General features: G+C 42.1%; 1 protein-coding gene across 4 annotated transcripts in view; it reads right to left on the bottom strand.

Moving 5' to 3' along the window:
• Positions 1-23,701, bottom strand: part of uba6 (ubiquitin like modifier activating enzyme 6) — a 447,925-nt gene that overhangs the window by 28,845 nt on the left and 395,379 nt on the right. For all 4 annotated transcript variants that reach the window (XR_011889573.1, XM_072281896.1, XM_072281895.1 and 1 more), the window contains 3 exons: positions 14,630-14,753; positions 12,246-12,439; positions 10,360-10,487 (listed from right to left, as the gene is read on the bottom strand). Coding sequence is in view for 3 of the 4 variants with exons in the window: in XM_072281896.1 (XP_072137997.1) it covers positions 10,360-10,487; positions 12,246-12,439; positions 14,630-14,753 (446 nt within the window). In the remaining variant the exon portion in view is untranslated. The remainder of the gene's footprint in view (positions 1-10,359; positions 10,488-12,245; positions 12,440-14,629; positions 14,754-23,701) is intronic.

The raw sequence follows: 23,701 nt of genomic DNA, 5'->3' as shown, positions 1-23,701 counted from the left end.
CTTGTGTCAGTACCCCCAGTTGAACTCTGTCTTTTTGTGTGTTTTCCCCTAGCTGTCAGTCTGTGGTTTTGTATTGCCATGTCCCTGCTCCTGCTCTACTCCTGCCCCTGTATTACTGAGTACTCCGTCTCTCATCTATTTCTCATTATTACCTGTATCGCTGCCACTTGTGTCTCATTGTGCTCCACCTATCATCTGCCTCTCTGTTTATTGCTCAGTGTATTTCAGTCCTGTGTTTTCACTTGTTTGTTGCCAGATTGTGCCAGTGAATTTTCCTGAGCCTTTGTATCTGTGCTCTGTCTATCTGAATATCCACTCTGCCTATTTCCTGATTCTGGTTTTTAGATTTCTCTGGATGTTTTGATCTCTATCTGAACTTTGACACTGACTTTGTTTGCACCTCAGGATTTGTTACACAATTAATATCACAATGTGCACAGTACTGGATCCCTGCTCCAGTGTCCTGACAACTTGGGAATGTTTTTTCAAACAAAATGGGGATAGTTCTACTTGAGAGGAGGCAACACTTGACCTCTCTTGGGAAATAAAGTAGGGCAAGTATCAGTGTCTGTGCAGGAGCAGGATAGGACCAGTGATCATAATTCTATTAGTTTTAAAACGTCATGGAGAAAGGTACGACTGGTCTACAAATGAATGTCCTAAATTGGGCAAGGCAGATTTTTTGAAGACATTAGAGAAGAACTTGCAAAGGGTGAATGGGAGGGGCTGTTCACAGTTTAAAGGATGTCTCGCAACTGGAAGGCTTTAAAAAGGAGACACGGAGAGTTTAGGATCAGCATGCTTTGGCTAAGAGTGAAGTAAAGGTAGCAGGTTTAGGGAACCCTGGTTCATGATTGTTATTGAGGGTCTGGTCAAATATAAAGGATGGATATGTCAGGGATAGGTATTTGTGATCAAAAAAAATCCTCGGAGTATGGGATGTACGCCATGGTTGGAACACTTAGCAGCAAAATCAGGAGGGCAAAAAGAGGACATGAAATTACTTTGGCGGTTAAGACAAAGAACAAAGAATAAGGTCCTTTGGCCCATGATGTTCTGCCAAACTAATTAAGCCCCTTCCATTCCCTGCATATGTGTCCACTGAAAAGCCCTATAAATACTTCAGTTGTATATGCCCCCAGAACTAGCTCTGGCAGCACATTCCAAGTATCCATCATCTCGGTATAAAAAGAGTCCAATATTTTCCTTGATACAAAATACTTGGATGTGGGGTGTAGCGTGTAGCATTCGTAATAAGGTGGACGACCTCGTGGCGCAATTAGAAATTGGTCAGTATGACATCAGAGTCGTGGCTGATAGAAGGCCATAGTTGAGAGCTTAACATCAATGGAAATACTTTGTATTGAAAGGACAACCAGGAAGGCATAGGTGCTGGTGTGGTTCTGTTGGTAAGAGACGGAATTACATCTTTAGAAAGAAGTGACATTGGGTCAGAAAATGTCTAGTTTTTGTGGACGGAGTTAAGAAACTGCAAGGGTTAAAAAAAAACATTATGGGAATCATATATAGGCATCCAAATAGTAGCCAAGATGTGGGATTGAAATTGCAAAGGGAGTTGGAAAATGCATGTAATAAGGGTAGTGGCTCAATTCTAATGGGGGAATTCAATGTGCAAGGGGATTGGGAAAATCAGATTGGTGTTGGATCGCAATCGAAGGATTTGTTGAATGCCTATGAGACGGCTTTTTTAGAGCAGTTTGTGCTTGAGCCTACTTGGAGAAAGGCTATCTTCGATTGGGTGTTGTGTCATGACCCAGATCTTATCAGGGAGCTTAATGTAAAGGAACCCTTAGGAGCCAGTGATCATAATATGACTGAATTCATGCCGCACTTTGAGAGAGAGAAGCACAAATCACGTACCAGTTTTGCAATGGAATAAATGGAATTACAGCGGTATGAGAGAGAGGAGTTTGGCCAGATGGACTGGAGGAGGATACCAGTGGGGATGATGGCAAAGCAGAGATGGCCGAAATTTCTGGGATTAGTTCACCAGGTGCAGGATAGGTATGTCCCACAGTAAAGAGTAAAAGGGAGGTTAGAGTTGATATCGAACCACTGGAAAATAATGCTGATGAGGTAGTAATGGGGAACAAAGAAATGGCAGATGAACTTAATAGGTACCTTGCATCTGTTCTCACTGTGGAAGACACCAGCCGTGTGCCAGAGGTTCCCGAGTGTAAGGGAGCAGGAGTGAGTGCCATTGCTATTACAAAGGAAAAAGTGCTAGGCAAACTCAAAGGTTTTAGGTGGCTAAGTCACCCGGACCAGATGGACTACATCCCTGGGTCCTGAGAGAGGCTGCTGAAGAGCTAATGGATGCATTGGTCATGATCTTTCAAGAATTACTTGATCCCAGCATGGTCTTGGAGGGCTGGAAGATTGTAGATGTCACTCCACTCTTTAAGAAGGGAGGAAGGCAAAAGAAAGGAAATTATAGGCCAGTCAGCCTAACCTCAGTGGTTGGGAAAGTGCTGGAGTCTTTATTAAGGATGAGGTTTCGGGGTACTTGGAGACTAATGATAAAATAAGTCAAAGTCAGCATGGTTTCTGTGAAGGGAAATCTTGCCTGACAAATCTGTTAGAGTTCTTTGAGGAAGTAACAAGCAGAGTGGACAAAGGAGAGGCAGTGGATGTCATTTACTTGGATTTTCAGCGGGCATTTGATAAAAGTGACACACTTGGGGCTGCTTAACAAGATAAAATCCTATGGTATTACTGGAAAGATACTGGCATGGATAGAGAAAGGTTGACAGCCAAGAGGCAAAGAGTGGGAATAAAGGGGGCCTTTTCTTGTGTCTGCCAGTGACTAGTGGTATTCCTCAGTGGTCAATATTGGGACCGCTCCTTTTCATGTTGTTTGTCAATCATTTGGATAATGGAATTGATGGTTTTGTGGCAAAGTTTGCAAATGATACGAAGATAGGTAGAGGGGTAGGTAGTGCTGAGGAAGCAATGTGATCACAGCAGGACTTAGACAAATTGGAAGAATGGGCAAAAAAGTGGCAGATGTTGGGAAATGCATGATAATGCATTTTGATAAAAGGAACAGTAGTGCAGACTGTTATCTAAATGGGGAGAAAGCCCAGACATCAGAAGTGCAGAGGGATTTAGGAGTCCTCATACAAGACTCCGAGAAGGTTAATTTACAGGTTGAGTCTGTGGTAAAGAAAGCAAATTCAATGTTGGCATATATTTCAAGGGGAATAGAATATAAAAGCAAAGAGACCTTAAGTGAAGATCTGAAGATATTTATGCAGAAATACAGAAAATTCTACAGGGTTCACAAACAACTCTTTTGAATTTTGCTTCTGTGGTACAATTTAACTCTTTGCTGTCTGCATTTAAGACCATAAGACAAAGGAGCAGAAGTCGGCCATTCAGCCCATCGAGTCTGCTCCGCCATTTTATCATGAGCTGATCCATTCTCCTATTTAGTCCCACTCCCCCGCCTTCTCACCATAACCTTTGATGCCCTGGCTACTCAGATACCTATCAATCTCTGCCTTAAATACACCCAATGACTTGGCCTCCACTGCTGCCCGTGGCAACAAATTCCATAGATTCACCACCCTCTGACAAAAAAAATTTCTTCGCATTTCTGTTCTGAATGGGTGCCCTTCAATCCTTAAGTCATGCCCTCTCGTACTAGACTCCCCCATCATGGGAAAGAACTTCGCCACATCCACCCTGTCCATGCCTTTCAACATTCGAAATGTTTCTATAAGGTCTCCCCTCATTCTTCTAAACTCCAAGGAATACAGTCCAAGAGCAGACAAAATTCCTCATATGTTAACCCTCTCATTCCCGGAATCATTCTAGTGAATCTTCTCTGTACTCTCTCCAACGTCAGCGCATCCTTTCTTAAATAAGGAGACCAAAACTGCCCACAGTACTCCAAGTGAGGTCTCACCAGCGCCTTATAGAGCCTCAACATCACATCCCTGCTCCTATACTCTATTCCTCTAGAAATGAATGCCAACATTGCATTCGCCTTCTTCACTACCGACTCAACCTAGAGGTTAAACTTAAGGGTATCCTGTACGAGGACTCCCAAGTCCCGTTGCATCTCAGAACTTTGAATTCTTTCCCCATTTAAATAATAGTCTGCCCGTTTATTACTTCTGCCAAAGTGCATAACCATACACTTTCCAACATTGTACTTCATTTGCCACTTCTCTGCCCATTCTTCCAATCTATCCAAGTCTCTCTGCAGACTCTCCGTTTCCTCAGCACTACCGGCCCCTCCACCAGAACAGGTGCCAATTATACAGAAATCTGAATTCCTGCCCTTTGTTCCAATTCTTCAACCATGTATTTATATCTTCACTGTTGTGTGGCACAGGCAGCAATTCCGAGATTATTATCCCTGAGGTCCTGCCTCTCAATTTACTTCCTAATTCCCTGTATTCTGTTTTCAGGACCTCCTCTACAGTACCTTCCTCTCCATCCCTCTACTTTCTGATGTGCTCTAGTTCTCATCCCCCTGTCAAACTAATTTAAACCCTCACAAGTAGCACCATCGAACTTCCTGGCTAGAATATTGGTTCCAAATCAGATGCAACCCATCCCTCTTGTACAGGTCACGCTACCCCAGAAAAAGTTCGAATGAACAAAGAACCTGAAACCTCGCCCCCTGTACCAATTCCTCAGCCACTCATTCTATTCTTATATTCTATAGGAATATCACCCTATTCCTGCCCCACTCAGCACCTGGCACCGGGAGTAATCCTGAGATTACCATCTTGGAGTTCATCATAGAAACAGGCCCTTTGGCCCATCTAGTCCATGCCAAAACTATTTAAATTGCCTACTGCAATCAACCTGCACCGGGACCACAGCCCTCCATACCGTCCATGTATCTATCTAAACTTTTCTTAAAAGGTGAAATCAAGCTCGGATGCTGGTAGCTCGTTCCACACTCTTGCGATCCTCTGAGTGAACAAATTTCCCCTAAAGTTCCCCTTAAACTTTTCATCTTTCACCGTTACCATATGAGCTCTAGTTGTAGTCTCATCCAACCTCAGTGGAAAAAGTCTGCTTACGTTTACTCTGTCTATACCTCTCAAAATTTTGAACACCTCTATCTATTCTCCTGTCAATTTTATATGTTCTAAGAAATACAGTCCTTACCTTTTCAATGTTTCCTTATGTTTCGTGTCCTCCAGACCCAGCAACATCTTTGTAGATTTTCTCTGTACTCTTTTAACCTTTTTTACATCTTTCCTGTAGGTAGGTGACCAAAACTGCACACAATACTCCAAGTTAGGGCTCACCAATGTCTTATACAACCTCAACATGTCATCATATTTCCTTGATTTATGAAGGCCAATGTGACAGAAGCTTCCTTTATGGCCCTATTTACCTGTGATGCCACTTTCAACTGATTATGGGCCTCCATTCACAGATCCCTTTGTTCTACCATACTCCTCAGTGCCCTACCGTTCACTGTGTAAGACAAATTCTGGTTGGTCCTACCCAAGTGCAACAGCTCACATTTGTCTGCATTAAATTCCATCTGCCATTTTCAGCCCATTTTTCCAGTTGATCCAGATCCCTCTGCAAGCCATGATAGTCTTCCGCACTGTCAACTGCATCCCCAGTTTTGGTGTCATCCACAAATTTGCTGATCCAGTATCAAATTGTCATCCAGATCACTGATGTAAGTTACAAACAACAACAGACCCAGCACCGATCCCTGTGGCACACCCCTAGTCACAGGCTTCCAGTCAGAGGCAACCACTCTTTTGCTTCTCCCACAAAGCCATTATCTAATCCAATTTTGTACATCATTTTGAACTCTGAGCAACTGAACCTTCTTGACCTGCCTTGTCAGATACCTTGCTAAAGTCCTTGTAGACAACATCCACTGCCTTGCCTTTATTTTCCCGGTAACTTCCTCAAAACACACTAAGATGGCAGACTTCAAAGCTAAGTGCAGCAGTACTACCAACATCACTGCCCCTCTCCCAGACGAGCTAAATTTTTTTTACGCTTGGTTTGATGTCACCAACACTGAGCCTCTGAGGAGAGTCGCCGAAGCAACCTGCACCTCGGTCATCTCTGAGGCTGAAAAACGCAGGTGTTTCCAATGAGTGGACAGTCGCAAGGCTGTGGGACCGGATGGCATTCCAGAGCGGGTACTCAGGATGTGCGTGGAATAAATGGCAGGTGTGTTTACAGACATTTTTAATCTCTCCCAGTGTAGAGTGCTCCTCTGCTTTAAGAGATCCACCATTGCCCCTGTACCTAAAAAGACCGAGGTAACAAGTCTGAATGACTGGCGCCCTGTCGCACTCACCTCAATAATAATCAAATGCTTTGAGAAGCTGGCCAAGGACTACATCTGCAGCATGCTACCACCCACACTGGAAACCCTATAATTCACCTACCAACACACCGATCGATAGATGATGCATGCTGCTGTGAGAATGCTGTCCTTAGACTACAGTTCAGCATTCAACACCATAATTCCATCCACACGCGACAAGAAGCTCAAAGACCTAGGCCTTCACCCTGCCTTGTGTAGCTGGATCCTGAAATTCCTGTCAGATCGCCGGCAGTGGTAAGAGTGGAGACCCAGTCAACATGTGGGAAGTTAAAATCACCTAGTATAACAACCTTACATTTCTTGCAAGTTTGAGATCCCTCTACACATTTGTTCCTCTAAATCCCTTGGACATTTGAGTGGTCTGTAATATAGCCCCATGAATTTGGCCATATCTTTCTTATTTCTCAATTGCACCCATAACACCTCACTAGACAAGTTCTCCAGTCTGTCTGACGAAGCACTGCCATGACATCTTCCCTGACTAGTAGTGCCACCCCTCCTTCTTTAATCCCTCCTGCTGTGACATGTCTAAAACAACTGAACCCCAGGACACTGAAGTGCCAATTCTGCCCCTCCCACAACCAAGTCTCAATTCCAGGTGTTCCATAATTCGTATCTCTTCCATTTTGCATATGTCTGCCCTTATCCCATCCTCCTGCCACCCAGCCAGGGATAGGGTTCCTCTTGTCCTTACCCATCAGCCCACGAACCTCTGTGTCCAGCCTAATCCTCCATAACTTCTGCCACCTCCAATGGGATCCCACTACCTAGCACATCTTTCTTTCCTCTCCATTTTACCTGTGAGTGTGTTGGGGTCATCTACTGTATCCAGTGCTCCCAGTGTGGCCTCCTGTATATCAGTGAGACCCAACGCAGATGGCCACTTCGCTGCGCACCACCAGAAAAAGCGTTATCTTCCTGTGGCCACCATTTCAATTCTACTTCCCATTCTCATTCCAACGTCAGTTCCTGCCCTACTCTGCTGCCACGATGAGGCCACACTCAGGTTGGAGGAGCAACACCTTATATTCTGTCTGGGTAGCCTCCAACCTGATGGCATGAACATCAATCTCTCAAACTTCTGGTAATTGTCCCTCCTCCACCTTCACCATTCCCCATTCCCTTTTCCCTCTCTCACTGTATCTGCCCATCAACTCCCTCTGGTGCTCCTCCCCCTTCCCTTTATTCCATGACCTTCTGCCCTCTCCTTCTCCAGCCTTTTATCTCTTTCACAAAATCAACTTCTCACCCCTTTACTTCACCCCTCCCCATCTCCTGGTTTCACCTACCACCTAGTATTTCTTCCTCCTCTCCCCCCACTTTCACGCTCTGACCTAATCTTTTTTTCCCAGTCCCGATGAAAGGCCTCAACCCGAAACGCTAACTGTTTTCCATAGAAGTGGTCTAGCCTGCTGAGTTGAGCATTTCTCTGCTGTCCTAACTGATGAAATGTAAAGAAGGGTGGATGGGGGTGGAGCCTTACCTATTGCTTTTCCTTTTTGCTTTCTCTGACTGAAGCCTCTAAGAGCCTAAGCCTCAAAATCTCCATCCTAACTCTGTCTAATACAATGATGCTCGCTCTGCTTTCCCCTGCTTTCCTTTAATTTGTTTTTGCTAATCAATCCCAAGTGCCGATTCGTCATTGGTCAGAGCTCCAAAAAAAAACTGCCCAGAGTTGCTGCCCTTTACACTTGGTCAGTAAACCTGAGTGAAATTCCCTCCTCTCAAACTTCTGATCTCCTTGGTCGCTGGTCAAAGGTCCTGTTCTTCAGCTTCTTCACTAACTACCTGTATTCACTACACAAGATCCCTTTCTGCCTATGTTATTAGCAGCAATGTGCACCCTGACTGCTCACCCTCCCTCTGAAAATATTCTGCAACTACTCTAAGACATCTTAGACCCTAGTGCCTGAGAGGCAACATACCATCCGGTGTCTCTTTCCAAACTATAGTGTCCTATCACCATTGCTCTGCCTTATGTTACTCTTCCCTGCTGAGCCTCAGAGCTGGTCACAACACCACTGACCCAACTGATTCATCCCCCCAGCAGAATGTTCTATGAAAGCAATTTCTACCCATCCTATCTGCTTTAGAACATAGATCATTGAATATTACAGCTATTATTTTTTGGACTCTTTGGCCTTTTAATCTACTTTGGGATTAATCTAACCCAGCAGTCCCCAACCACCGGGCCGCAAAGCATGTGCTACCAGGCCGTGAGGAAACGATATGAGTCAGCTGCATCTTTCCTCATTCCCTGTCACGCACTGTTGAACTTGAACATAGGGTTGCCAACTGTCCCGTATTTGCTGGGACATCCCGTATATTGGGCTAAATTGCCCTTCTCCTGTATTTCCCCCACTAAGGTAGAGCGTTCCTATGAAACCTTTCATGCCGAAATGGTGTGAAGCAAAGAAGCAATTACCATTAATTTATATGGGAAAAATTTTTGAGCGTTCCCAGACCCAAAAAATAACGTAACAAGTCATACCAAATAACACATAAAACCAAAAATAACACTAACATATAGTAAAAGCAGGAATGATATGATAAATGCACAGCCTATATAAAGTAGAAATAATGTATGTACAGTATAGTCCGGGAGATCAAGGCAAAACCGATTTGTGGGGGAAAAAAATCGGCACGTACGCACATGTGGACATCACGCATGCGCACACAGGTGCCAGCGCAAGGCTTCATGGTCATGGTAGTCTTTCCTGGGGTAAAGTGTTCCGGGATTTGACTGCTACTTTTGTCCCTTATTTGGGAGTGAGGAAGTTGGCAACCCTAACTGTAAAAGACATGTTGAGGTGAGTTTAACCTACGCTGGTTGGCCGGTCTGCAAGAATATTGTCAATATTAAACCGGTCCGCGGTGCAAAAAAGGTTGGGGACTCCTGATCTGACCCATCCCTCCTACATAGCCGCCACTTTTCTATCATCCATGTCTAGGAGTTTCTTAAATGCCCCAAATGTATCTGCCGCTACCAGCACTCCTGGCAGGGCATTTCATCTCTATAGAACATGGAACAGTAGAGCACAGGAACAGGCCCTTCGGCCCACAGTGTTGTGCTGAACAACATAAATTAGCGATCAAATGGCCAACTAAACTCATCTGTTCATGTCCCTCCATATTCCTCACACCTCACAAGTGGTGAGGAAGGCAAATGTGACATTAGCATTCATTTCAAGAGGACAAGAAAATAAAAAAAGACATAATGTTGAGGCTTCATAAAACACTGGTGAGGCCTGACTTGGAGTATTGTGAGCTGTTTTGAGCCCCTTATCTTAGAAAGCATCTGCTGATATTGCAGAAGTTTCAAAGGAGGCTCACAAAAATGATTCTGCGATTGAAAGGCTTGTCATATGAAGAACATTTGATGGCTCTGGTCAATGGCAGCAGTTAAGAAGTATCTAAGTTGAGCACTTGAATTGCTAATCACAGAGGGCTACGCACCAAGTTTCAGGAAATGGGATAAAAATGGAAACCATTGACAGGAAGGTATCCATTTCTTGGTGTGGACAGGTTGGGCTGAGATGCCTCTTTCAATGCTATATAATTCTATGAATCTAAATTCATTTCTGAACCTTTTAAATTCCAGGTACATATCTGTTTTTATGTAATCTCCCCTGAAATTCGGAATATGAGCAGGATACAAGAGGGTTTAAGATTGAGTGTAAAGAGAATAAAAACAGATATTCCTTTTGGTAGGACCAGATTCTTTTTAAATGAGTGTACACCACGTTCTCTAGCTGGAATGTTAATTCCACACAGAGTAAACAAGGATGTTTCAGTGTACCTGTCCTACAATTTAATGACATTTAGCCAAAATACAAGCCCCACAGGACCATCTTTTAGCTCCCATGATCACTCGGTTCATGGAGCAAAAATTATTTTAAAAAATTAACTTTGAAAAGAAAATAAGTTTCTTAAACACACCATATTCAGAATTTTAAAGATAAAACCCCATCACAGTTATTCTGTTTGCCTCTGGCTGAGGCGCTTTTTACCTTATTTGTGTTTTCTTCACCGCCACTGGTTCAGTAAAAACCATAAATGGAAGAGCCAGGTTAAAGAAACAATTTCTGTATGCTTCAAGTGGAAGGTCTGCAACAAGTTTGATTAACTCCAGTGCCACCTGTAAATAAAAGAGAAAACCTACTTGAGGGTATTTATTTTTTTTAGTTCATATTGTGACGGGATCCTGAATTACCCCTATGAACTGTGCTTTTGTCCAACACAGATACCTTGTTAAAAGAGAGAGAAAGAAAGAAAGAAAGAGAGAGAGAAGCGAAAACTGCTTTGAGATGCTGTTATGGTTTTTCGGCAGCATGTTTATACTTTCTACAAGGACACTAGCAGCTTCCAAGTTCTTACAGAGAGAGAAGAGAGGAGCTGCATGATGGACAGTTGGTATTCAGCACGGTGAGATAAATAGATGGTCAGCTGTTAGTCCTACAGACACATGGTTTTGGACACTGAATGAGCTCTTTGTTGTGCCCACAGAAAAGGTGGATTTTGGAGGATCGATCAGGTAGATCGATCAGTGGCTCTCGCAGTGTGAAAAGGGTGTGACCGGTGGGGAGTTATTTGTGTGTCCACCTCTTGCCTGGGTTGATAATTCCACCACAGAAGAATGGTCCCCTTTGTTGTGGTCACAGTCAGTGACTTCTAAAGGATTTCGGAGGACAACGGGAAGATCGACGGCGTCAGCTCACCTGAAGACTCAAATCTTTCGCTCTCTCTCTCTCTCCATCATCCCTCAACTAAATACCACGAACTGAACTGAACCTTACTCATCATTGTAAGACTATCTATTTACCCCTAGACTTGAAGCTTGGTTTTCATATATTTCCACACACACACACACACACACACACACATATATATAATCAATCATTGCTAACCTGTTTGATATATCTGCATTTATATTACTGTATTGCATAGTTACTAATAAATATCATTAGTTAATAGCAATACCAGACTCCAAAGTGTTTTCCATTTCTGCTGGATCTTTAATCTGTCACTTGTCATGCTTTGCAGGAAATGCTACAATTATTGTCCTTTCTCAACTGTACCCAAAAAGATGGAGATGAGCAATCTTCTTGAACTAGTGAAGACCTTTGGTAAACAATGACCTTGCACAAAAGAGTAAGAATGTGAGCGAGAGTGGGTGAGAGGGAGAGTGAGAGCAACAGCAAGAGCAAGAGAAAGCGAGGATATGGGCAAGAGAGAGCTAATGTATGAGTGGGCGTGAAAAGGAGCAAGAAGAGAGTGACAGAAAGGTTTAAAGGTCAAGTTTAATGTCAGAGAAATGTATACAATATACATCATGAAATGCTTTTTCTTCACAAAAGGAGTGTGAAGGAGTGAGAGGGGAAATGTCAGAGGGAACAAGGAAGTGGGCAAGAGAGGGTAGAGATGGGGGAAGAGACAAAGAGAGAGGAGGGGGAAAAAAAGCAGGCAGAGGGAAGAAATAGGATGAGAAAAGGGAGGGGGATGGGGAGGGGAGGAGGAAGGGGGAGGGGAGGGAAAGGGAGAGAGTGAAAGAGAATGAGTGAATGAGTGAAGAGAGAGATGTCAAAAATATACTGTATGTAGAAAAAGACAAGTTAATCTTCAGAGTTTAAGTACGGTCAGAACTAAGGTTTCTATTCCTGAGAACATTTGTGACAGGCAATTGGTAAGTTGGGAATAAAGAGAAGCAACCTGTGAGAAAGGATCACAGAAACAGTTATGCTGGGAAGTAGGGGGGAGTAATAAAGAGACTCATAATCTATCAGGCAGTTTGGGATTTGAAACTCTGAGCTCTGATTTGCGAAGCCTTTATGATTATCAAATACTTGTGCTTCCATGGATTAAGAAATTGAACCAGAAAGGATAGTGAAGCTCTTACCAGCCCTGATACTGCTGCAGTTGCTGTTGCTATGGCAGGAATAATCCTTCCAGCTATCCTCTTTGTCTTCAACCTGTCTGCTGCATCAATGTTGTACATCCTTGCCCGTAAGTTGGATGCCGCTGTTATAAAGTCAATATGCCCATTGCTGTCATTGTCTTTTTCAAAGGTGACTGGCATCATATGGAGATGATCTAATAAACATGCACAAAAAGAAAAACAAGTTCATGAGATTATTATGTGTTCATAAGGATTGGATGTTGAAACCTGAAACATTATTTCCTTTCTCTACACTTTCCCAATTCATTTGTTTTCTTTTCACAGGAACTTATTTGTTCTGGGGTTAACATCAATGACATTATACCTTTAATTATATTGGTAGAAATGATCAATTCTCTTATAAAAGCCAAGTCTATTATTCAATGGCCAAGTTGGATATGGTGCAGCACATTTGAGCCTCACCCTATTTTCATTATACTCTTACACAAGAGAAATGGCATTAGACAGCTAGTAGTAGCTGATTGCCCCTCTGACTGGAGGCCTTTGACTAGTAGAGTGCCGCAGAGATCGGTGCTGGGTTCGTTGTTGTTTGTCATCTGTATCAATGACTGGGATGATAATGTGGTTTACTGTAGCAGCAAGTTTGTGGATGACACCAAGATTGGGGGTATAGTGGTCAGTACAGAAGGCCAGCATGACTTGCAGTGGGATCTAGATCAGTTGGAAAAAGTGGTCTGAAAAAGAGCAGATGGCTTTTAATGCAGACAAGTGCAAGGTTTTGCACTTCGGTAGGACGAACCAGGGTAGGTCTTACACAGTGAACGGTAGATCCCTAAGGAGTGTGGTAGAACAGAGGGTTCTGGGAATACAAGTCCATAATTTGTTAAAAGTGGCATCACAGGTAGATAGGGTCATAAAGAAAGCCTTCATAAATCAAGGTATTGAATAGAGGAGATAGGATGTTATGTTGAGGTTGTATAAGACATTGGTGAGGCCTAATTTGAAGTATTGAGTGCAGTTTTGATCAACTATCTACAGGAAAGATGAAAATAAGGTTGAAAAAGTACAGAGAAAATTTACAAGGATGTTGCTAGGTCTGGAGGAACTGAGTTATTTGGAAAGATTGAATAGGCTTGGACTTTATTCCTTGGAACGTATAAGGTTGAGAGGAGATTTGATACAAAATTATAAGGAGTATAGATGGGGTAAATGCAAGCAGGCTTTTTCCACTGAGGTTGTGTGGGACTACAACTAGAAGTCATGAGTAAAGGGTAAAAGGTGAAATGTTTAAGGGTAATATGAGGGAAAACTTCACTCAGAGGGTCACGAGAGTTGAGAGTGCGGAATGAGCTGCCAGCACAAGTGGTGCACGCGAGCTCAATTTCAATGCTTAAGAAAAGTTCGGATAAGTACATGGATGGTAGGGGTATGGAGAGCTATGGTCCCGGTGCAGGTTGATGGGAGTAGGCAGTTTAAGTGGTTAAGTATGGACACGATGGGCCTATTTCTGGGCTGTACTTCTCTATGACTAAATACATAAAATTATAGATACCTGCAACACAAAGTTAGTTATTCACTCCAGCATAAGCACTGGCTGAATGCAATCAAACTGGCTTTCTTACTCACAAAAGCCTTATGTCAATACAGATATCTTTCTCTGCCTTTGGAGCAAATGTTATAACTGATGGCAATGCCTGTGTTGCATCATTTCAAGATTGTTTAAAATTCAAGATTTTTAATGTCATTTCTAGTCTATAAATGTAAAGGAGAACAAAATAAATTTTACTCCCAATCTGAGGCAGCACAAAAAAGACACAATAAGATAAAGAATACAGTAAAAAGAAAAATTAATATAAATCCATAATATAGCTTAAATGCATAGATTTATGTATATAGAGTGATGCTAGGTACAGGAGTGACTTTGACAGGAGAAATGATAACATAATGGTGGTGGGATTGGTTAGTGGGTGGAGCTGATCAGCCTAACTGCTTGGGAAAAATAAGTGCTTTTCCAGTTTGGTTCCCTGGAAGAATTTGATTGCCAGACATGACTGAATAGCATGTACATAGGAAGGTCGAAGTGGAATTATCTGACTTAATTAAAAGGACATCAACATTAATGGTCAGACTATGTACGCACTTCCAATCATTTCATATGAATGAACATCAAGTCACTGGGAAGGAACATTGTGCAGACTTTCGAAACTGGGACTGTTAACTTTGGAAAAATGGTAGACTTTAAGGAGATAAAGTTGAGGATTTTATAATAAAAATGAAATTAGATTATGTGCAGTTGAACGTTTTTACCATTCACTTAATTGTATTCCTCTTAAAGAAAAATGAAATCTACAAACGCAAATTGACACTTTGAAGACAGCACTCACTTTTGGTTGCAACTCCTGTTTTCCTGGCTTGGTTTAATAAATCAATGGCCACTCGTTCCTCTTCACTGCTTACTGTAAATTTTGCCTGGTCAGATTTCTTTATGTTTTCATCAGTTTCTATTTGCTAAGAATAAAAGTGGATGAATTTTCATGCAAAGAACAGAACTGCAGCATCAACGTTAAAAAAAATCAATAGATTTTCAAACCTTGCACTGCTACCCCGGTAATGTATTAAGAAATGGTCACAACTGAATTTATATCCTAAAAAATTCTTTTCTTTTATGCTTTGTAAAATATCATTAATTTATACATAAAACTGATTTAAGCTGTGGCTCACGGTATTTTATCATTGGCCCAAATTCCTACAATTCCAGAAGTTATCTACAAATTTATCTTTCAAACATTCTTTCTTTAGCAAGGAATTGGACAAGCCCTTAAATCAAAACATTGACTCAAAATTATGTGGCAATGACCTGGTCTGGGTTGATATTTAATGCTCATAGTAACATTCAATATTACAGCAGCATTAGATACAAGGATCTTTGTCAGTTCGGCTGTTTATGCAATTCCAGTTAACAGCCTTTCTTTGAAAATAGTAAGTGTGAGGTGATGCATTTTGGAGGATTTAAATAGGTTAGGAAATGTATCGCATAAAGTAAGGCCTGAAGGAGTATTGCAAACAAAGGGATCTTGGTGCAAAAGAACCCCGAAGATGTCAGCACAAGTAATGAAGGATTGTCTTTAAGAACCTGGATACAAGAGCAGGGACGTCTTGGTACAACTTCTTATAGCATTGCAAAGGCCACACAGGTGGAATACTGTGTACAGTACTGGATGCCACACTACAGGAAGGAAAGAATGCAGAGGAGATTCATCAGGATATTTTCTGGGATGACTGTTTCATCCAAGAGGAGAGACTGAAAGATATCGGTAATTTTCACTTGGGTCAGTGGAGGCTGAAGGAGTCCTGGTAAAAGAATACAAACTTATAAGAGCCATGATAGTAACATGGTAAAAATGTCTAAATCCATTTGGTATATAGATAGGTCACCTGGTGGCAAAGTGAGATAGGTCACCTAGTTAAGTGGCGCAGTAAAAAAGAACTTTTCATTTAACATCAGCAAAGCTAAACTGATGACTTTACTAAGGGGAAGGAGGGTGACATACACCTATCTACTCTGGGGGAACTGGTGGTGGAGACAGCTTTAAATTCCTTCATGTTGACAGATTGGATGACCAGCATATAAATACAATCATACGGAAAATATGCTGGAGTCTTTACTTTCTTAGAAGGTTAAGGAGGTTTGGTCTGTCACCAAACACTCTAACAAACTGCTGCGTATGAACTGTTGAAAGTATCCTAACTGGTTGAATCATGGTCTGGTACAGCAGTTCAAATGCATAGCAAGGCATTTGACAAGGTTGGTCAAGAAGGTTCAATCACTTGGCATTCAAGATCAGGTGGTAAATTGGGTGAGACATTAGCTTTGTGGGAGAAGCCAGAGAGTGGTAGTAGACAATTGCCTCTCTGACTGGAGGTCTGTGACTAGTGGAGTGCCGCAAGGATCGGAGCAAGATCCATTCTTGTTTATCATCTGTATCAACAATCTGAATGATAATGTGTTAAACTTGTGGATGACACCAAGATTGAGGTGTGGTGGACAGCAAGGAATGCTATCATGGCTTGTACGGGGATCTGGATCAGCTGGAAAAATGGCAGACGAAATTTAATGCAGACAAGGTGTTGCACTTTGGTAGGACCAACCAGGGTAGGTCTTACACAGTAGGGCTCTGAGCACTGTGGTAGATCAAAGGGATCTGGGAATAAAGGTCCATAATTAGTTGAAAATGGTGACACAGGTAGATAGGGTCGTAAAGAAAGCTTTTGGCACAATGACCTTCATAAATTAAGATATTGAGTACAGGAGATAGGATGTTATGTTGAAGTTGTATAAGATATTGGTGAGGACTAGTTTGGAGTATTGTGTGCAGTTTTGGTCACCTACGTACAGGAAAGATGTAAATAAGGTTGAAAGCGTGCAGAGAAAATTTACAAGGATGTTGCCATGACTGGAGGACCTGAGTTAAAAGGAGAGATTGAATATGTTAGGAATTTATTCCTTGGAACGTATAAGATTGAGAGGTGATTTGATAGAGGTATACATAATTATGAGGGGTATAGATAGGTTGGGTGAGACTACATCTAGAGGTCATGGGTTAAGGGTGAATGGTGAAAAGGTTAAGGGGAACATGAGTGGAAACTTCTTAAATTTAAAGGTCGTGAGAGTGTGGAATGAATTGCCAGGACAAGTGGTACATGCGAGCTCGATTTCAATGTTTGGATTGGTACATGGAAAGTAGGGGTATGGAGAGCTATGGTCTAGGTGCAGGTCAAAGGGAGTAGGCAGTTTAAATGGTTTTGGCACACACTAGAAGGGCAAAAGGGCCTGTTTCTGTGCTGTACTTTTCTATAACTCCAGGAACATCAGAAGCTGCAAAGAGTTATGTACTCTATCCAATACATCATGGACACATCTCTCTTCATCATTAGTAGTATCTGCCTAATTCCATCTACCTGTACCCAGAGCATAGCTTTCCTTACCCTACTCACCCATGCACATGTCTCTTAAATGTAGCAATTGAATAGGAATGCATCACTTCTTCCAATGGCAGCTCGTCCCACACTTGTACCACCCTCCGAGTGAGGAAGGTTCTTCTCAGGTTCCCCCTAAATATTTCACTTTTCACTCCAAATCTATGACCTGGTTCTCGTCTCACTCAACCACAGGGGAAAAAGGCTGCATGTATTTACCCATCTGTACCCCTCTTAATTTTGCATACCTCTATATGATGTCTCTTCATTCTCCTATGCCCCTGGGAATTCAGTCCTAAACTATTCAACCTTTCCCAATAACATTTCACAAGTACGTAATATGTTTGAAATACAGAGAGACTCAATTGAGGTTTTGAAAGGAAGGATACATTTACAATGACTCTCTTATTCTGCAAAATTTAACATGCCACCAGCATTGTAAACTATAAACTGATGTATTTAAAGTTTAAATAAATCACAGCATTTAAACACTGGCAATGAGTTGATTGCCATGGCAATATGCAGGTTTCTCATCACTATGAAGCTGCATATTTCCCACTGAGTGCTACAAGGTAAATTACTGAATGCTTTAGGCCTCACAGTTATAAAAGTACAGTTTTATGTTTTCTTTCCAATAGATAATTTGCTTCATATGCAAATACTTCAAATGAATGTATTTTATCACCAAGCAATAGATCACTTATTTTCATGCATCAATGAATAGGTTTTCATCAGAATCAGGTTTAATATCAACGGTATAGGTCGTGAAATTTGACATTTTGCAGCAACAATACAATTTATAGGCAGGTCTAAACCATTAAGTTGCTCTCATTTGTACAAAAGTTGTATAGAGTACAGGGGCATTAGAGAGGAGCTGGTCAAAGTTGATTGGAAGAGGACACTAGCAGGGATGACAGCAGGGCAACAGTAGCTGGCATTTTCCTGGAGCAAAACGGAAGGTGCAGGATAGACTCATCCCAAAGAAGTAGTATTCCAAAGGAAGGACAGTATAAAAGCAAAAGGGAGGCATATAATATCCAGTGAACCAGATATAATATCTTGTTCTGTAAGGGTTGGAGTTGGGACTGCTTTCTTCATGTTACATGTCAAAGATCTGGATGATGGAATTAGTGGCTTTCTGGGCAAGTCTGCAGATGATACGAAGTTAATTGGAGGGGAAAGTAATTTTGAGAAAACAAAAAGAAGGATTTGGGCAGATTAGGAAAATGGGCGAAGAAGTGGTAGATGGAATACAGTGCAGGGAAGTGTATAATCATGTACTTTGGTAGAGGGAATAAAGGTATAGACTATTTTCTAAATGGGGAGCTAATTAAGAAATCAGTGGTGCCAAAAGACTTAGGGAATCCTGCAATAGAACCCACAAGGTTAACTTGCAGGTTGAGTTGGTAGCAAGACAGGCAAATGCAATGTCAGCATTATTTTCAAGAGGACTATAATGTGAAAGCAAAGATGCAATGTTGAGGCTTTGTAAGGCATTTAATCAGACCACATTTGGAATATGGCAAGCAATTTTGGGCACCTGATCTAAGAAAGAATGTGCTGGCATTGAAGAGGGTCCAAAGGAGGCTCACGAGAATGATCCCAGAAATAAAAGGATTAACATATGAAGAGTGTTTGATGGTCCTGAGCCTGTACTCGCTTGACTGATTAATTCATGCTGATACAATTGTATTTCTAACTTATATTGACTGTCCTGTTATGAAGGCCTGAACAGATCAGATATGGCAAAGTTAATTCCCATGGTGGGGGATTCTAGGACAAGAGGGCACGATTTCAGGATTGAAGGTCATCCTTTTAGAACTGTGATGCGGAGAAATTACTTTAGTCAGAGGGTGGTAAATCTGTGGAATTTGTTGCCACGAGTATCTGTGGAGGCCAAGTCATTGGGTGTATTTAAGGCAGAGATAGATAGGTTCTTGATTAGCCAAAGCATCAATGGCTAATGGGGTAAAAGCAAGGGAGTGGGGATGACTGGAAGAATTGGATCAGCTCATGATTGAATGGCAGAGCACTTGATTGGCCGAATCCTTACTTCTGTTCCTATATCTTGTGGTCTAAACTTACTAACTCACCTGCTGACTTTTTCATCCAAGTTATTTCTACACATCATAAACAGTAGTGGGTCTCAGTATGGATCCTTGTGGAAATCTACCAGTCACAGAACCCCATCTAGAGTCACATCAACCACTACATTCTGTCTTCTAAGGACAGGCTAATTCCAAATTCAAACAGCTAAGTCACTGTGAACCTCAAGCATCTTAATCTTCATCTTTCAAATGCCTTACTAAAATCAATGTAGACAACATCCACATCTTCTTGAAGAACTCAATCAAGTTAGTCATTACTTACAATTTTCACGACACATTTGGGAATTCTCAATTATTCATCACAAAGTATGTATAATTTTAAATAGCACATGGTTATCATAGCCAGCCAAAAAAGCTAAGGTGAAAATTCACCTCACAGCCATGAAGCTGTAAGTGACTGATGCATTGTTTTGTTGTAATTATCCTTCATTCACTGCAATCTCATGGTAAAACTTCCCTCTTTTACCTAGGAAAGCTGCTGCAGTTTGTTTCTTCTGTTCTTCAAACAGTTGATTTGATTAGCGGGAACACATAATTTGTTTGTAAAAACAAATCCTTCTGCCACAATCTACAAATTGTGTGCACACAATAAACAAAACTTTAATGTTCAAAATACAATTCAAACTAAACTACAAAATGAAGGCACCTACCTATTTTAAAAAATTTCCTTTGAGTAAACTTCCATTAACCTATAGAAGCCTAATAGACTGTCTACGTGTTCAGGACATAACTGAGGAAATAAACAAATGAAATCTGAAATTTTGCATGTAAATTGGGTTCACAATACAGATGTACACTACAAATGATTTTTCTAAAACTCCCATAAGAGGTTTTCATTGCCCAAGTGACTCCAACATGTAATGTTGGATTCTCTGCAGCCAGCATTCTGACACCGGCAGGAAAAGGGATGAGGTCCTAAAGAGAGGATATCGAAAGCTGAAAAGTAAGACCTTAAGGATTTAATCTCTGGATTGCTGCCTGTGTTACGCACCAGTGAAAACAAGAATAGAATTATTTGGTAGATGACCATAAGACATAAAAGCTGAATTAGGCCATTTGGCCCACCGAACCAGCTCTGCCATTCAATCATGGCTGTTCCTTTTTTCCCCTCCTCAGTCCCACTTCTTGGCACTCTCTCCATAACCTTTGATGCTGCGTCTTGCCCAATCAAGAACCTGTGAAGCACTGCCTTAAATCCACTGCTGCCTGTGGTAATAAATTCCACAAATTCACCACCCTCTGGCTAAAGAAATTTCTCCGCATCTTTGTTTTAAATGGACGCCTTTCTATCCTGAAGCTGTGCCCTCTTGTCCTAGACTCCCCCACATTGGGAAACATCCTTCCCACATCTACTCTGTCTCAGCCTTAAATATTCAAAAGATTTCAATGAGATCCCCCTCCATCTTTCTAAATTCCAGCGAGTACAGGCCCAGAGCTATCAAACATTCCTCATAAGATAGTCCTTTCAATCCTAGAATCATCATTGTGAACCTCCTCTGAATCCTCTCCAATGGCAGCACATCTTTTCTTAGACGAGGAGTCCAAAACTGTTCACAATACTCAAGGTAAGGCCTCACCAATGCCTTATAAAACCTCACGATCACATCCCTGTTCTTATATTCTAGACCTCTTGAAATGAATACTAACATTGCATTTGCCTTCTTCACCACCGACTCTACCTGCACAAGAACTCTCAAGTCCCTTTGCACCTCAGATTTTTTGATTTTCTTCCCATTTAGAAAATAGTCTGCAGATTTATTTCTACTAGCAAAGTGTTTGACCATGCATTTTCCAACATTGTATTTCATTTGCCACTTTCTTACCCATTTTCCTAATCTGTCCAAGTCCTTCTGCAACCTACCCGTTTCCTCAACACTATCTGCCTCTCCACCAATCTTTTTATCATCTGCAAACTTGGCAACAAAACCATCTATTCTATCACCCAAATCATTGATTTACAGCATAAAAAAGTGGTCCCAACGCCGAGCCCGGCGGAACACCACTAGTCACTGGTAGCCAACCAAAAAAGGATCATTTTATTCCCACTCGCTGCCTCCTACCAATCAGCCAATCCTTTAACCATGCCAGTAACTTTCCTGTAATACCATGGACTCTTAACTTAGTAAGCAGCCTTATCTGTTGGACGTTGTCGAAGACCTTCTGAATGTCCAAATTTACAACATCCACTTTTATCTGTCCTACTTGTTAACTCCTCAAAGAATTCCAACAGGTTGATCAGGCAAATTTCTCTCTTAATGAAACCATGCTGACTTTGTCCGATCTTATACTGTGTCTCCAAGTACTCCATAACCTCATCCTTAACAATCGAATCCAACATCTTCCCAACCACTGAGGTCAGGCTAACTGGTCTATAACCTCCTTTCTGCTGCCATGCTGCTTTCTTATAGAGTGGAGTGACATTTGCAATTTTCCAGTCCTCTGGCACCATGCCAGACTTCAATAATTTTTGAAAGATCATTACTAAAGCCTCTACAATCTCTACCTCTACCCCTTTCAGAACCCTAGGGTGCAGTCCATCTGGTCTGGGTGACTGGGAGACCGCTTTGCTGAACATCTACGCTCTGTCCACCAGAGAAAGCAGGATCTCCCAGTGGCCACACATTTTAATTCCACATCCCATTCCCATTCTGACATGTCTATCCACGGCCTCCTCTACTGTAAAGATGAAGCCACACTCAGGTTGGAGGAACAACACCTTATATTCCGTCTGGGTAGCCTCCAACCTGATGGCATGAACATCGACTTCTCTAACTTCCGCTAAGGCCCCATCTCCCCCTCGTACCCCATCTGTTACTTATTTTTATGCACACATTCTTTCTCTCACTCTCCTTTTTCTCCCTCTGTTCCTCTGAATATACCTCTTGCCCATCCTCTGGGTCCCCCCCTCCCCCCCGTCTTTCTTCCCGGACCTCCTGTCCCATGATCCTCTCGTATCCCCTTTTGCCTATCACCTGTCCAGCTCTTGGCTCTATCCCTCCCCCTCCTGTCTTCTCCTATCATTTTGGATCTCCCCCTCCCCCTCCAACTTTCAAATCTCTTACTCACTCTTCCTTCAGTTAGTCCCGACGAAGGGTCTCGGCCTGAAAGGTCGACTGCACCTCTTCCTACAGATGCTGCCTGGCCTGCTGCGTTCACCAGCAACTTTGATGTGTGTTGCTTGAATTTCCAGCATCTGCAGAATTCCTGTTGTCTCCTGTACCAGTTCCTTAGCCACCCATTCGTCTGTGTTATCATCCTATTCCTGCCCTGATTAGCACACATACCAGGAATAATCCAGAGATTTGTACCTTGGATGAACCTGTTCTGCAGTCTCTTTCCTAGCTCTCTCCAAAGTACCTCTTCCCCTTTCTGCCTATGTCATTGGTGCCAATGTGTACCATGACCTCTGGCTGCTCACCCTCCATCTTGAGAATTTTCTGCAGATGCTCTGAGACACCCAAGACCTTAGTACCTGGGAGGCAACACACCATCTTAATGTCTCTTTTATGGCTACAGAATCTACTGTCTGTCCCCTTTGCTATCACTATGCCTGATTTTACCCTTCCATGCTGTGGCTCATTGGCCTGGCTACTGCTCGTGCCCTGATAGAACATTCCCCCATACTGCATCCAAAGGGGCATACTTGTTACTGAGAGGAATGGCTACAGGAAAGCCTGCACTGACTCCTTACTCTCTTACTTCTCCTGGTGGTCACCCATCTACTATCTGAAGCCTGCACTCTTCGTGTGATCACCTCAGTAAGTTTATCTATTGAGGTTTTCAGCATTCCAGATAGTCCTGAGTAAAACCAGCTCCAGCCCCTTAACATTGTCAGTCAGGAACTGTAGTTGGTATACTTCCAACAGAGGTAGCCATCAGAGAGACTGTCAGATACCCTGAAATTTCACATCTCACAGGAGATATATTCCACTGCCTAACCATCCTGCCTACACTGAACTAAGGTCAAAGGCTCTTCAGACAATCAAACCAAATCGAATGAGATCACGTTTAATTATCATACAGAGATACATCTGAATGAGACAGCTTTCCTCTGGGGCCAACGTGCAAAACATTCAAAATAGTGGGTAACATCATTCAAAATAGTGAGCAGAGCAGCATATTCATTTGAAAAAATATATAGTGCCTATAAAAAGTGTTCACCCCTTTAGAAGCTTTCATGTTTTATTGTTTTACACATTGAACATTGTTTTTGATGATGTGTGCTGTTCGACTTACGCCAAACATAGTGTTTAGTCTGATGGCCAAAAAGCTCAATTTTGGTTTCATCAGACCATAGAACATTCTTCCAGCTGACTTCAGAGACTTCCACATGCCTTCTGGCAAACTCTAGCCGAGATTACATGTGAGTAT

Source organism: Mobula birostris, chromosome 17 (genome assembly GCF_030028105.1).
Source record: "Mobula birostris isolate sMobBir1 chromosome 17, sMobBir1.hap1, whole genome shotgun sequence".
NCBI classification, from domain to species: Eukaryota; Metazoa; Chordata; class Chondrichthyes; order Myliobatiformes; family Myliobatidae; genus Mobula; species Mobula birostris.
The sequence above is the reverse complement of the archived record's forward strand: the minus strand, read 5'-3'. Positions and strand labels throughout refer to the sequence as shown.